This window comes from Saccostrea cucullata, unplaced genomic scaffold, assembly GCF_032062105.1.
Source record: "Saccostrea cucullata isolate Sc308-1 unplaced genomic scaffold, CSIRO_AGI_Scuc_v1 ctg250, whole genome shotgun sequence".
Classification (NCBI taxonomy): domain Eukaryota; kingdom Metazoa; phylum Mollusca; class Bivalvia; order Ostreida; family Ostreidae; genus Saccostrea; species Saccostrea cuccullata.
In genome coordinates this window covers 124010-137866 of record NW_026925488.1, presented here as the reverse complement: position 1 = coordinate 137866, position 13857 = coordinate 124010, and the positions used below count along the sequence as shown (strand labels likewise).

Here is a 13857-nt window from a genome sequence, read left to right as displayed (position 1 = left end):
CCGGAAGTACTGACGACGCAAACGAAGGCAAAATTGCACATCTATAACTCATGCTCTATCATCTGTAACAAGTCTCCAGTTAATATCTTGAGCCGTTTTCGAGAACATTCGAAGACAAAATTGCATTTTAAAATCAGGAAATTGCCCATAACTTGGCACTGGTAGCGAATTTTCCAACAAACGGAATTTTATATAAAATTCATATAGTGACCTATAATTCCTGAAATTTTCATTGAATTCCACCGAATAGTTTACGAGAAATCGCCTGCACAAAATTTTGTCTAAAAAAAAAGAATAATAATAAGAAACAATAGAATCACTATAAGGTCTTCCGTGAAGACGGAAGACCTTAATTATTAGAGTTAGCATACAAGAACCCGATTAATGCAGATTGATGAGAAAGTGACTAGATTAAACAAGAATACCACATCACAAAAAAGATTAATTTTGCTGCTACCTGAAAGCAAATAATCTGAATATTTAAATGAATATTTTAATCAACACAGACACGAGAAGTAACATTTCCCAATCTGATTTCGATGTTATTTCATCCTAAATATGAAATACTGCTATAGCATATTGGATATACTGCTATAGCATATTGGATATAAGTGACTGACTCTAAATGAAATATATCTGCTATCAGTTCTATCTATCAGTTCATAAAATGTTAAAAAATTGCAATCATATATGCAAATTGAATCTAGATTTTGATGCTGATATTGGGTTTCATAAAGATATTGATATTAATATTAAAATGTAATTTGATCAAGAAATAATGATAACTGGAAAAAAAAGAAGTGAGTGACTATAGATTACATATTTCTGGAGACATGCCCATGCAGGTCTTCTGCTCAAAGTTAGAAGGATGTCGCGGAGGGTTCATTACATTTGTTCTTTTTTTCTGGTGAATTTATTGATCCTAGTCGAAGGAAAGTCACTAAAAACAAAAAACATGGTTAAAGTCACAATGGTCAATCCAAAAGTAATTGTCAGTTTGCCTATATCTTTAATATTTTGCGTTACATTTAATATCAAATACATTAAAACTCGTTTAGTACGAACACGGATATAACAAATTACGGATATAGTGAAGTACATGTAATTTCAAAAGTCTCAGTGAAATTGTTATAACAGAGTTTTGCTGCATAATGAACCGAAAATATGCATAAAAATAAGTAATCAAAATTGAAAATTGCTAAAATTTTAGGGTTTTTACATCCATCATTTTAAGCAGTTTTTCTTTCATTACCTTGAGGAATTATAAATATTTAAGGAATAACTGTCTTATTTTTTGATTTCATGATGTGAACAATCGGTTGGCTTGCGTGATAATTTGCATAAACGCCGAAGGCGTTTATGCATACAATTAGAACGCAAGCCAATCGATTGATCATCGTCATGAAATTGAAAAATCTGACAGTTATTCCTTATATTTGCATGCTTTGATTCCGCCAATCCACGTGCTCCAAGCCCTGCTTCTGTCTAGCAATTTGTACCGCCCTGCACGTGATTTTTTAAACCGCGCCAAAACATTGATAGGGAAATAAAGCACATTTACAATTTGTAATTTTATCTCAGACAAAGGCATTGGAAATGTAAATATATATCTATAAACCAGGGTCATTCAAAAATGCTTGGCAATGTTTCTCCTCATTTATTATTTTTAAAGATAATACATTATCAAATGTAAAAACACTTTTTATCGATGCTCTAAGTTTATTTGATTAAATGGAGCTCATTATAGAAATTTTTAAAGCAGTTTTATCGCTACGTGTACAAGACACTGTAGCGTCAAAATTGACACCGAAAAAGTTTCTAATACATACTCTGCCTTTTCATAATTTAGAGAATATTTGGAGCGATTTTCACATCCATAAAAACGTATCCATACCATGAAATTGACACCTAGTTTGCTTAAAAATATTCTAGTAGATTAAATACAGTAACTTTGATTGTCATTGTTTTGGAATTCTTTACCGTGTAACTATGCTTTCACAAGTTCCGCATTAGTAAAACTCACATCAGGCTTCATGAAGTTACTTCCTAGCTCTTTTGATTTGATTTTCAACTAGAGCAAAGCTCGTTGCAAAGCAACGAGTAGGACTTCCGTCCTGTTTGACCGGAAGTAACTTTTATTTTTTTAAAAGAAGAAAAATGACGTCTCTAATGATTTAAATCTTCCAAATCTATGTTGAAAATTGCAAAAATAAGCCATTTTTGCTACTTCCTGTTTAACCGGAAGTGACGTCGACGGACGGAAATTTAAGTTTTATGCTTCCAGTGAAAAATATTTCCCAAAAACATGTCAAAAAAGGCAAAAATATGCAGTTTCGGACTATTTCCGGTTTGGCCGTCACAGGACGTATTTCTGTGACATCAGTATACTTTACTGAAGATTTTCAACAGCTTTGCTTCTTTGATGTATAACAAATTCTCAATACTTTTGGAGATATTTGTAAAAAAATTTCGGCCCCTCTAGATCCCTTAATTTAGGGGTCAGCCCTTTTTCTGAGATATCATTTGAAAGATCTTTTAATTCTGCACAAATTATATTCTATATTTTTAACAAAATATTTTTAGTTTAGAAGATAAAAAGCAAAATATGAGTAATTTTGGCTCTTTTAGGTGTTCCAGTTCTTGACCCCTATATAGCGCCATTTTGAATAGAGAAATCGAAAAACAAAAACCGATGTGCACAACTTCAATTCTTCTATTATCTAAAATCAGTAGAATTTCTGCTCCAGCTTTGGTGGTTTCTGAGCCTTTGTCTGGAAACGAAAGCCTATAAATTTTCGTTTAAAGGGAAATAACTCAAAACCGGAAGTGACTATTTGAAATGTTAGATATCATTCTGATAGAGTTTAGTAACCTCTATTAATTTTAAAAATTTGAGCGAAATCCATTTAGAAATGAGTGAGATATGAGGCTTCAAAGTTGGCGTCTAGGAAGTAGAAGAAAAAAAGAATAATAATCTTTACCAACAGAATCAGTAGAAGGTCTTCCGTTGGAAACGGAAGACCTTAACTATACTAGTAGTCTGTTTTTATTCGCAGAACGTTCATCGTCTATAATAAACTAGAATAAAAATTATCATAATATAATTTATTTATCTTTTATAAATTAAATGGTTTTTCCATTTACATTTTATAATCATAATAGTATCATAGCTAAAAAAAAAACAAAAACAAATGAGAACTGGACATTAATATGATCAATTTGCAAAATATGCTTTTATATCGATGGAAAGTACAGAAAGATATCTAAATAAGTGCTGTTATTTTCTTAAATTTATGAAAAGGAACATAATTATCATACATAATAAAGGATTGTAAAGCATACTTATTGAAGCCATTATATGTTTGAAATTTCAGGCCAATCAAAGAAGAGTTTTGGCTTCTATTCCTACATATCACGTGATCTAGCAAACCCTGGAGCAGGGCATACCCTTGTTTATAATACTGTGAAGTCAAATTATGACAACGGCTACAACGAACACACGGGAGTTTTCACCGCTCCGAGAGGTGGTCTATATTCATTTACTTGGGTGACACGCGTGGCGTGTAATGAAGCATACACAAGCGAGCTTCATGTTAACAAGAAGGTGATCGGCAGCACATATGCTTACTGCGGTTACAATAGTGTTACAGGGAATGTCATTGTCCAAGTATCCAAAGGGGATGTCGTATTCGTGCGCACTCTGGCAGGAAAGGGTCAGATTAGAAGCACTCAATATGGCCGATCCTCATTTTCCGGATTTCGCATTGAATAGATATTAATTTTCAACAAAAAAAGAACTCTTTTCATATGCTTTATTAAATAAGAAAATATGGACTTATTATTGACAATAATTATAAGGAATTTATTTTTTGTTGTGGAAACAGTGAAAGGATATGTAAGGAACACACGGTTAGTTATATTTTGATAACAAGGAGAAATAAATCGAGAAACAGAGCATTTTTTGTGTGCAATAAATATTCAGTTTTTTTCAATGGGTGGCACTGTAGCTCTCCAATATGTCAATATATTTTTTGCAGATAGCTACAGTTCTGCAGCTAGTTTGAAAAATGAAAATAAGACAAGAGGCCCATGGGCCACATCGCTACCTGAGTAACTTGGGTGATGCAGTTCTTTACCAGATTTCCCCTCTTGCTATACCTATCGTGCCCTCCTTACCCTCTCCCCTTACATCATTTTAATACATTAGAATCTACACTACCCCAGGATGCTTCCACATAAGTTTCAGCTTTCCTGGCCCAGTGGTTCTTGAGAAGAAGATTTTTAAAGATTTGTTTTATAAATTTCTATGTAAAACTTGGATTCCCGATTGTGACCCCGCCCTACCCTGGGGTCATGACATTAACATTTTAATATTTACACTACCCAAGGATGCTTCCACATAAGGTTCAGCTTTCCTGGCCCGGTGATTCTTGAGAAGAAGATTTTTAAAGATTTGTTCTATAGATTTCTATCGAAAAGTTGGATTCCCTACCCCCGCCTTACGAATTTTATACCTACACTACCCAAAGATGCTTCCACATAAGTTTCAGCTTTCCTGGCCCAGTAGTTCTTGAGAAGAAGATTTTTTAATGAGCCCACCCTATTTTTGTCTTTTCTTTATTATCCCTCTTGTAAGGAATTTTGGCCCTTCATTTCAACAATTTAATCTCCCCTTTACCCAAGGATGCTTTGTACCAAGTTTGGTTAAATTTGGTCTATTGGTTCTTGAGAAGAAGTCGAAAATGTGAAAAGTTTACAGACGGACAGACGGACGGACGACGGACAAAATGTGATCATAAAACCTTACTTGAGCCTTGGCTCAGGTGAGCTAAAAACGTTATCATCAAAGGTCTATTGAAATATTTTTTTCTTATGCTGACCAAACCTGGACCTCTGAAAGCATCATAAATAAGATGCCACGGACTAATGCACATCATCTGACTATAGGCCATATCTTTGTTTCTTGTAATACGTGAGCAAACTAAAAGAATGACTTTTCTGTATCAGGATAAGTGTTGTAAACTATGTTTAAGCAGATAAATGCACATACAAATGAGTAGAGTCAAAGAATTATAATAAGCCAAGCAAATACAAACTAGCAGAACTCTTCAGAACATTTTATTTAACTTCCAAGAAGTTTTTAAGCTGAAGGAAAAGGTAAAATTGAGAACAAGTTGGAATAACAATTTAAAAGATGATCGCTACAATCTGTCTTGAAACATATGGAGATAATGACCAGAATTCGAGCACAAAAGTCCATTTAATAATACAAATTTTGGAACAGAGCAAACAAGGACCTTAGAAAGACCAGGGGTAGGATCAGATGCCATCAAAGAGTGAGCATTCCCTGCCGACTGGTCACACATGCTATGTGCTCCTTGTTATGATCGGGAAATAACGGAAAATTTTGTTGTCAATTCAGTGAGTAAATAGTGGACTAACAATTAGTATGAAAACGTCAGTAAGCATTTGGCTCAATGTTAAATTATATTTGCTGATGTCATTGTATCGATCATAGAACTTACGAAATTATGATGACTTAATTAAACAGGACTGCTGATATTCTTGTTTCATCAACTTGTTGTCAATCAATTACCTCTTTTTAAAAATTGTTTATTCGTAGATTGCGTATCGATTCAACTGAAAAATATAAACTCCGTATGAAGGTGGTGAAATAGCCATTGTTTCTTGTCAATACGTCGTCGATATAACTGAATGCTGCTTTGAACATCACAGCAATATTTCCTTCTTTTCACGTGCGATTTTGAATAAATACTGTTTCATGTGAATATAAAATGGGTTTGCTAATACTGGGTGCACAATTGCTGTCCATGAAAATTCCAATAGATTTCCAAAATATAATAGTTTGTACAATCAAAATCACTTTTTATTAAAAAAAACGGAACTTGTAATTAAAATCAAAATTTTCATTCTTGAAATTATTGTACGCACAAGGATATTTATTTTCATTCTGCCACTCAATCGCTTAATGCGAAGTTTAAAATTCATACATTCGTCTGATACGTTGAATTCCACACACAATTCATTCTGTCAATGTGCAGAAAACGTGTAAATGTTTTCATTTATGGCCCATCACCTGGTGAAATGTTTCACAAAATCCATAACATTTATGAAACTATGCCGCCATTTATAAATTGCGTCAGAAACGTTATTTTTTTTTTTCAAACCCTTCACAATTTTATCAACAAACAACAGCGTGTATTCATGAAAAAAGTTTAGAACTTCATGCACTTCGTTTAAAATGAGACGTTTTTGTTTTTTTTTTAAATACAAAAGTCAAGGATACAATGATAAGAAGCCATGCATCACCTGGCATTACCGGTGTAAAGATTGTGAATATTACCTACGATATGAGTTTTGTAAAGGCATAAAATCTTAACATTCGGAAGAAGATTAACAAACTATAAAGAAAAACAATTCTTGATTTTAAGTAGAAACTAGTATCTTGGAATCCGAAAGATGAAATCCAGAGTTTGGCCAGCATGTTTGATCATCATTCAATGTTTTCTTTTAATAATGGCATCTGGACAATTAGAGCTTACGACTGAATTGGGAAAGAATGTATCAGAGACTTCTTCCTCAAAAGAAATGTTATTAAAGGAAGCAATCGACCAACTTTATAAAGAAACGATGATCAGGCTTCAAATTGAGAAAAAGTTGCGAATTTTGACGGAAGAAGTTTCAAATCTGAAGGCAGGATATGAAAGAGTATGTGAAACAATACAAACAGAAAAAGAAAATAAATCGCAAGGTGAGAAAAATTTTATAATTTTTAAACACGGATTTTTTAAATGAGCATAAAAAATTTAATTATTGGGAGCTATCTCCTTTTATTATACTTCAGTTAAAATGTTTCCTATGTAAAGTTACGAAGGTAAAATAACTATTTTTCATAGTTTGAAAATTTTCCCGGATTTTTTAGATGAGCATAAAAAATTTATTATTGGGAGCTATTTTCTTTTATTTTTTATAGCAGTTGTGAATGTTGATTGTTGAGTGATTATTATTTTTTTAAGAATATAAAAGTTATATTTGACACATTTTTTTCAAAATCTTTGAAGTTTAAAAAGTATACTGACAGAAGGTATCTGACTTCAAAGAAATTTCCTGTTTGAATATTTCACTATTGTCATTTAAAAATTCAAAATAGAACAAATTACATTTTTTTATAATAACATTTATCTACGCAGTACACTTTTATGTTTTAATAAAAAAATCTGGAGATATACTTTCTAGCTTCTGAATATGCAAATATCCTGGATATTTATTCATTATGATATACATATAGTTCTAATATTGCCAATTTTAAAATACTGCCGTTTCTACCGCATTTTTTAAAAAAAAAATTGAAGCACGAAACATATTAATTTAATGGGTTTTTTTTTAGGATTGTCAATTTCTGCCGTTGGATTTAGTGCACTTCTCTCAAAAGATACCACATTAGGAGTCAATCAAATTGTCAAATATGACAATGTAATCACGAATCAAGGAAACGGGTATGACAAGTGGACCGGGATCTTCACAGCACCTAGAGCAGGGCTTTATGTTTTCTCATGTACAATAATGGCTTATGATAGAGGGTCAATGCATATGGAAATAATACAAGATGGACAACTCATATTCACTATACACTCCGATAGTTCACGTTGGAACCAAGCCTCCGAAACTGTCGTGCTAGCTTTAAAAAAGGGAAACAAAGTTTGGCCAGGAGCACGCCGTGTGGGGCAAATTCATGGAAATTTTAACATATTTTCAGGTTTTCTTACTTCCACCGAAATATAAAAGGTCTGTTCCAATAGATATGATTCGTTGATGAGAAAAACTGCCCGCTTAGATTGTTTTCAACTTACATTATAAACATTCATTACAAGGTATTATTTTTGCATGAGACATGTATGTTCCTAGTATACACTGTATGAATATGTATTGTAATAAAGCCTGCATAATTTCAATGATCCGCGTTTCTAGTTATGAAACAGGAGATCAAATTGTAAATGAGCAAATAAAATTTAAATAAAAGAAATAATAGTATTTTTGCCATACATGGATGGTTAACTTGATATAAACGATGAGCTCAAACTTACAAATCAACTGTATGACAAATAAGATGGCCTCAAATCTCCATCGTTACCTTTCCTTATTATAACCCCAGCTTGAAAAGCAGGAGGGTATCTAGTAATAGGTGTGTCCCTCCGTCGGTCTGTACGTCCGTCTGTCCGTCCGTCTGCTACGCTTTGGGGTACCCATCTCTTATCCACAACTCTTGTCCCACTGAATAAAATTTAATGAGATTTTCACAGAATCTTCATTATATATTGCCATTCTGCATCTTTTATTTTACTTTTTGATCCGACCCATATTTTGGGTTTCCCATATCAAACCATGGACTCTGCCATTATATTCATATGGGAGGCAGGCTGTCATTTAGTGACTTCATTGCTCACAGTACCTCTAGTGTTTGAAATATCTAATAATTGGGTTTGTTTTGCCAAGTTTTGAGTCAGAAGAACGTATTTCACGTGATTATGCTGTGAGAAGTGCACATGCATTACGTCCTATCACGAAATATGCCAGACCGAATTTCATTGATAAAAAAATAGGATAGATTTTTTTGATTTTTTTTTTAATAATGTGATTAACGGTACATACAGATACAGTTATGCAATGCCTAAAATGTGGAAAGCATATGCAAATACAACATTATGATGTAAAAAAATTAATAAAGACAATGGAGAGTAATCAAGATTAAATTCCACTCACTGCTACATACAAAAAAGTAGCAGAGCAAACACGGACCTTAAAATTATCAGGGTGGGATTATATGTCACTGAAGAGTGAGTATCACTTGCTTCCGGGTAAAAATAAGGCCACGCCCGGTATACACAGTATGAAGTACGTCGGCATTATAATTAAAGAAAGCTCTTCTTTCTTTATCAGAAAAACATCTGAACCTAGTTCTGATTGCTTGGAAGTCCGTGTTTGCTCTGCTCCCAATTGTCTCTCTTACCTTAATGAACTTTGCGCTAATCAATTCTAATTCTAAATTCTAAAAAAAAAAAAAGATAAAATAAATTTGTATTCAATAAAAGGTATATTTTTCAATGATTAAACTTTCGGAATATGAATGTCATAGCACCCAATCGTCTAAAACATAAGTCATAATCGATTTTTTTCGGACAGCAAAAAGATTGGCAAAAAATCTTATCTCTAAACCTATTTTTACGTTCTGGATGATTTACATCTTTTGCGGACGAACAAACAGTCCGATAGACATCACCTAATTTTCGAGTAGATGGTATAATATTATTGGAATTTTTAAAAATAATATAGGAAAGAATATTGAATTAGCTGATAAACATAAAAGATTATGTGCTTATTTCATTTAAATAAGTATTTCTTTTAATTTCATAATAAAAACCCTATCTAGAGATATAAAATGTTTATAGGGAGACAAGAAGCGGGGCTTGTAGCACGTAAATTGGCGGAATCAATACCATGTAAATATAAGGAATAATTGTCAGATTTTTCGATTTCATGACGATGATCAATCGATTGGCTTGCGTGATAATTTTATGCATAAACGCCTTTGGCGTTTATGCAAATTATCACGCAAGCCAATAGATTGATCACATCATGAAATCGAGAAATAAGACAGATATTCCTTAAATATGTGCTGTTACTTTACTTAATTTATGAAAAGGAACATACTTAATAGATAATAAAGGATTGTAAAGCATATTTATTGAAGCTTGTGTATGTTTGAAATTTCAGACCAATCAAAGAAGAGTTTTGGCTTCTACTCCTATGTATCATGTGATCCTGCAAACCCTGGAGGTGACCATACCCTTGTTTATGAAATTGTGATGTCAAATTATGACAATGGCTACAACGAACACACAGGAGGTTTCACCACTCCGAGAGGTGGTCTATATTCATTTACTTGGGTGACACGTGTGGCGTGTAATGAAGCGTACACAAGTGAACTTCATGTTAACAAAAAAGTGGTCGGCAGTACGTATGCATACTGTGGTTGCAGTAGTGTTACAGGGAATGCCATTGTCCAAGTGTCCAAAGAGAATGTCGTATTCGTGCGCACTCTGGCAGGAAAGGGAAGCATAAGAAGTAATCAACATGGCCGATCCTCATTTTCCGGATTCCGTATTGAATAGTTACTGATATTCAAAAAAGAACTTTTTTTCATTTGCCCAATAAAGAAAAAATGAACGTTTTTTATTTTCTAAAAATATATGTTTGGAATGGATTAAATTTGTATGGCTAGAAAAATTAATTTGAATAAGCGATTTCCGTTACTAAAATACATAAACAGAAAATTTTAAAAAAGTACTTTGAATCCATGTGAATTCAATATGTCATTTTTTTTGTCGTTTGAAGAAAAAAAAACCTTGATTTCTGCTGATTTGCTTTTGTAGTTGAAGAAGTGCTGAGTCATAAAATTATCTTGAATTTTAATTTGGTTGGGGACAAAACAAATCGTGAGTCTAATTTTATCCCAAAACTACGAAATTAAACATCAATGATAATAACAAATTCCACAGTTAATATTCGCAAATGACGTTGTACTGCAATGCATTTTGTTTTGTTTTTGTTTTGTTTTTTTTTTTTTACAGAAAAAGCTGTTTGAAATATGAAAATAAGGAAAAGTAATCATTAGAAGTCCATTGAAATAAATTGTACGTCAAATAAAACGCTTTCATAGAAATGAATAATGTCATTTATTCAAATGACGGTTTAAATGTGAACAATTTAACAAACAAGACGGGGATCAGATTAACAAGCTTTGACTCTAAGTTACGTAAAATATGATAATGTCTGATTCCCTAAAGATGAAAAAAGTACCTGTAAAATAAGACAGTCAAAAAATTATAAGAAAAAGTTAGCAAAAGATGACACATCAAACAACATAGGCCACAAGATGTGACATCCAAGTCATATCCATGTAAGATGTGACAAGCAGAACACATCCGTGCCATCCAAGGTTAAACTTTTTATAAACAGACAAACACATATACAAACGGCTAAAGTCAAAGAATTATAATAAGCCAAGCAAAGTCCAATTAGCAGAAATCTTCAGAATATTTTATTTAAATTCCAAGACTTCTTTAAGCCTATAGAAAAGTTTTTTGTTAGTTTGTAAGTATGTTGTTTAACTCCCTCTCGAGAATTTTTCACTCATTTGAAGACGCCACCATTTGCCGATGGAGAGCTGCAAATTTTGTCCTATACTCGGCACTGAGGGCCATCGAGCAGGGAGGATTATCGTGCCAGCACCTACTGCGACACGGGACCTCGATTCATACGGTATCATCTAAAAAACCGGTCTCCACATCCCTCAGAGGGATTTGAATCCGCGACATAAGGATCAATCCCCTACTTCGCGACTCTAAATCAGATGCTCTAACCACTGCGCCATGCAGGCGACTCTTTGGAAAAGGTAAAATAAAAATAGATGGAATAACAATGAGTTGGTTATTTCAATTTAAGATGTTCATCACAAAATTAAGTTTGTCATGAAATATGTGAAGATAACGAAAAGTATTAAAGCTCAAAAATCCATCAAACAATACAAATTTTGGCGCAGAGTGTATCACAGGCCTTTTAAACATCAGAGTTGGTATTAAGTGCCATGGAGGACTGAGCATCCCCGCCGATCCGTCACATCCGCCGTGAGCTCCTCATGATTGGGGAATAACAAAAAATTCCTTCGGCAATTCAGTGCGTAAATAACAGTCTAACAATAAAAACAACTAACTTCAGAGTACTTGTTTGTACAATCAAAATGTTTCTCAACTAAATAATTTTGCAAATGACCATAACAAGATAAGTAAATTTACGAGTTCTATTCTTATTTAAAAAAAGAGCAATCAATGATTTCAAAGGGCCTCAACTCTAATTTATAATGGGATATATTTGTAAGTTGTTAGTCAAAGCTGAAAAGTCATAAATTCTTATGTTTATTTTGGTAAAATTGTGTGATTTCAAATACCTTGGAATTTTTAAGTATCCAGAGCTGATTTACACAACCTATGGAATAAATTGTTGTACAGAATTCCCGAATTATCAGTAGGAACCAGTACATATATATTGACCGTGTATTCTATCAATCCTTTTGCCTATTCTGAATTATTGTATGCAGAAGGATAGTTGGTTTTCATTTTGCCTCACAATAGATTAATGCGAGTCTTCAAATTCATAAATTAATCCATCTATGATCTATTCTGACAACGTGTAGACTACGTGTAAATGATTTCTTTTTCATGTCTGACCCATCGCCATGCGAAATATTCCACAAAATCCATAATATTTATGAAATTATGCCGCTATTCAAAAATTGCGTCTGAAACGTATTTTTTTAAAAACCCTTCACAATTTTATCAACAGACAACAGCATGTATTTATAAGAACTCTAGAACTTCCGAAACTTTGTTTAAAATGAGATGTTTTTGTTCTAAAAAAAAATTACAAGCGTCAAGGAAACAATGATAAGAACCTACGTAACACTTTGCATAACAAAGAATGTGAATATTTCCAACGATACGAGTTTCCTTACGCCATAATTCATAACATTCGAAACAAGATTAAACACACCATCAAGTAAAAAGACTTTTCTCTTAATTTTGATTAGGTAGAAACTAGTATCACGGAAACTGAAAGATGAATTCCAGAGTTGGACCAGCATGTTTGATCATCATTCAATGTATTCTTTCGATAATGGCATCTGGACAATTACAGCTGACGACAGAATTGGGGAAGAATGTGTCCGAAACTTCTTCCTCAAAAGAAAAATTATTAAAGGAAGCAATCGACCAACTTTATAAAGAAACGATGATAAGGCTCGAGATTGAGAAAAAGTTACGAATTTTGACGGAAGAAGTTTCAAATCTTAAAGCAGGATACGAGAAAGTATGTGAAACAATACAAACAGATAAAGGAAATGGATCGCAAGGTAAGAAAAAATAAGTTGTTTTTAAACATTGGTTTTTTGAAAGGAGAATAAAAAAATTATTATTGAGAGCTATTTACTTTCAATTTTATGGTTTGAAAAGGAAAATCTAGAGATACTTTCTATGTTCCGAATATGCAAATACCCTGGATATTCGTTCATTATGAAATACATATGGTTGAAATATTGCCAATTTTAAAATACTGCGGTTTTTGTCGTATTTTAAAAAATAGTTTTTTTTTAAGGCCAAAATATATCATTTTAATTTTTTTTAGGGATGACAATTTCTGCCGTTGGATTTAGTGCACTTCTTTCAAAAGATACCACATTAGGAGTCAATCAAATTGTCAAATATGACAATGTAATCACGAATCAAGGAAACGGGTATGACAAGTGGACCGGGATCTTCACAGCGCCTACAGCAGGGCTTTATGTATTCTCATGTACAGTAATGGCGTATGAGAGAGCGTCAATGCATATGGGAATAGTTCAAGATGGACGACTCATATCCACTATACACTCCGATATATCACCTTGGAACCAAGCCTCTGAAACTGTCGTGCTAGTTTTAAAAAAGGGAGATAAAGTTTGGACAAGAGCACACCATGTGGGGCGAATCCGTGAAAATTTTAACACATTTTCAGGATTTCTTACTTCTACCGAAATATAATCGTAATCTAACAACCAAGCGCTATGATAAATGTAATGACTTCAACTTTTCTATCGTCAACTTCCCTTACTTATTAAGCAATTTACCTTCATCACCTGCATACGGAGTTTATATCTCTCACTTGATTCGATACGCAATAGCATACTCTAAGCATGAACAATTTCTAAAACGATGATAATTACTGACTAACAAGTTGATGAAACAA

At 33.1% G+C, this 13857-nt stretch overlaps 1 protein-coding gene and 1 pseudogene across 1 annotated transcript; both read left to right on the top strand.

Annotated features, from left to right (window-relative positions):
• Positions 1 to 6357: 6357 nt before the first annotated feature.
• On the top strand, positions 6358 to 10047 carry LOC134268981 (uncharacterized; annotated as a pseudogene).
• Positions 10048 to 12563: 2516 nt separating this feature from the next.
• LOC134268971 (cerebellin-2-like) lies at positions 12564 to 13652 on the top strand. Its single transcript, XM_062751198.1, has 2 exons — positions 12564 to 12985; positions 13258 to 13652. Exons 1-2 carry the CDS (start codon positions 12694 to 12696, stop codon positions 13650 to 13652), a joined length of 687 nt encoding a protein of 228 aa, XP_062607182.1. The 5' UTR covers positions 12564 to 12693.
• The last annotated feature ends 205 nt before the right edge of the window (positions 13653 to 13857 follow it).

Coding starts and splice junctions, on each gene's coding strand:
- LOC134268971 (XM_062751198.1), top strand. CDS start 12,694: ATGAATTCCAGAGTTGGACCAGCATGTTTGATCATCATTCAATGTATT. Junction 12,986..13,257: donor TAAAGGAAATGGATCGCAAG/GTAAGAAAAAAT, acceptor AATTTTTTTTAG/GGATGACAATTTCTGCCGTT.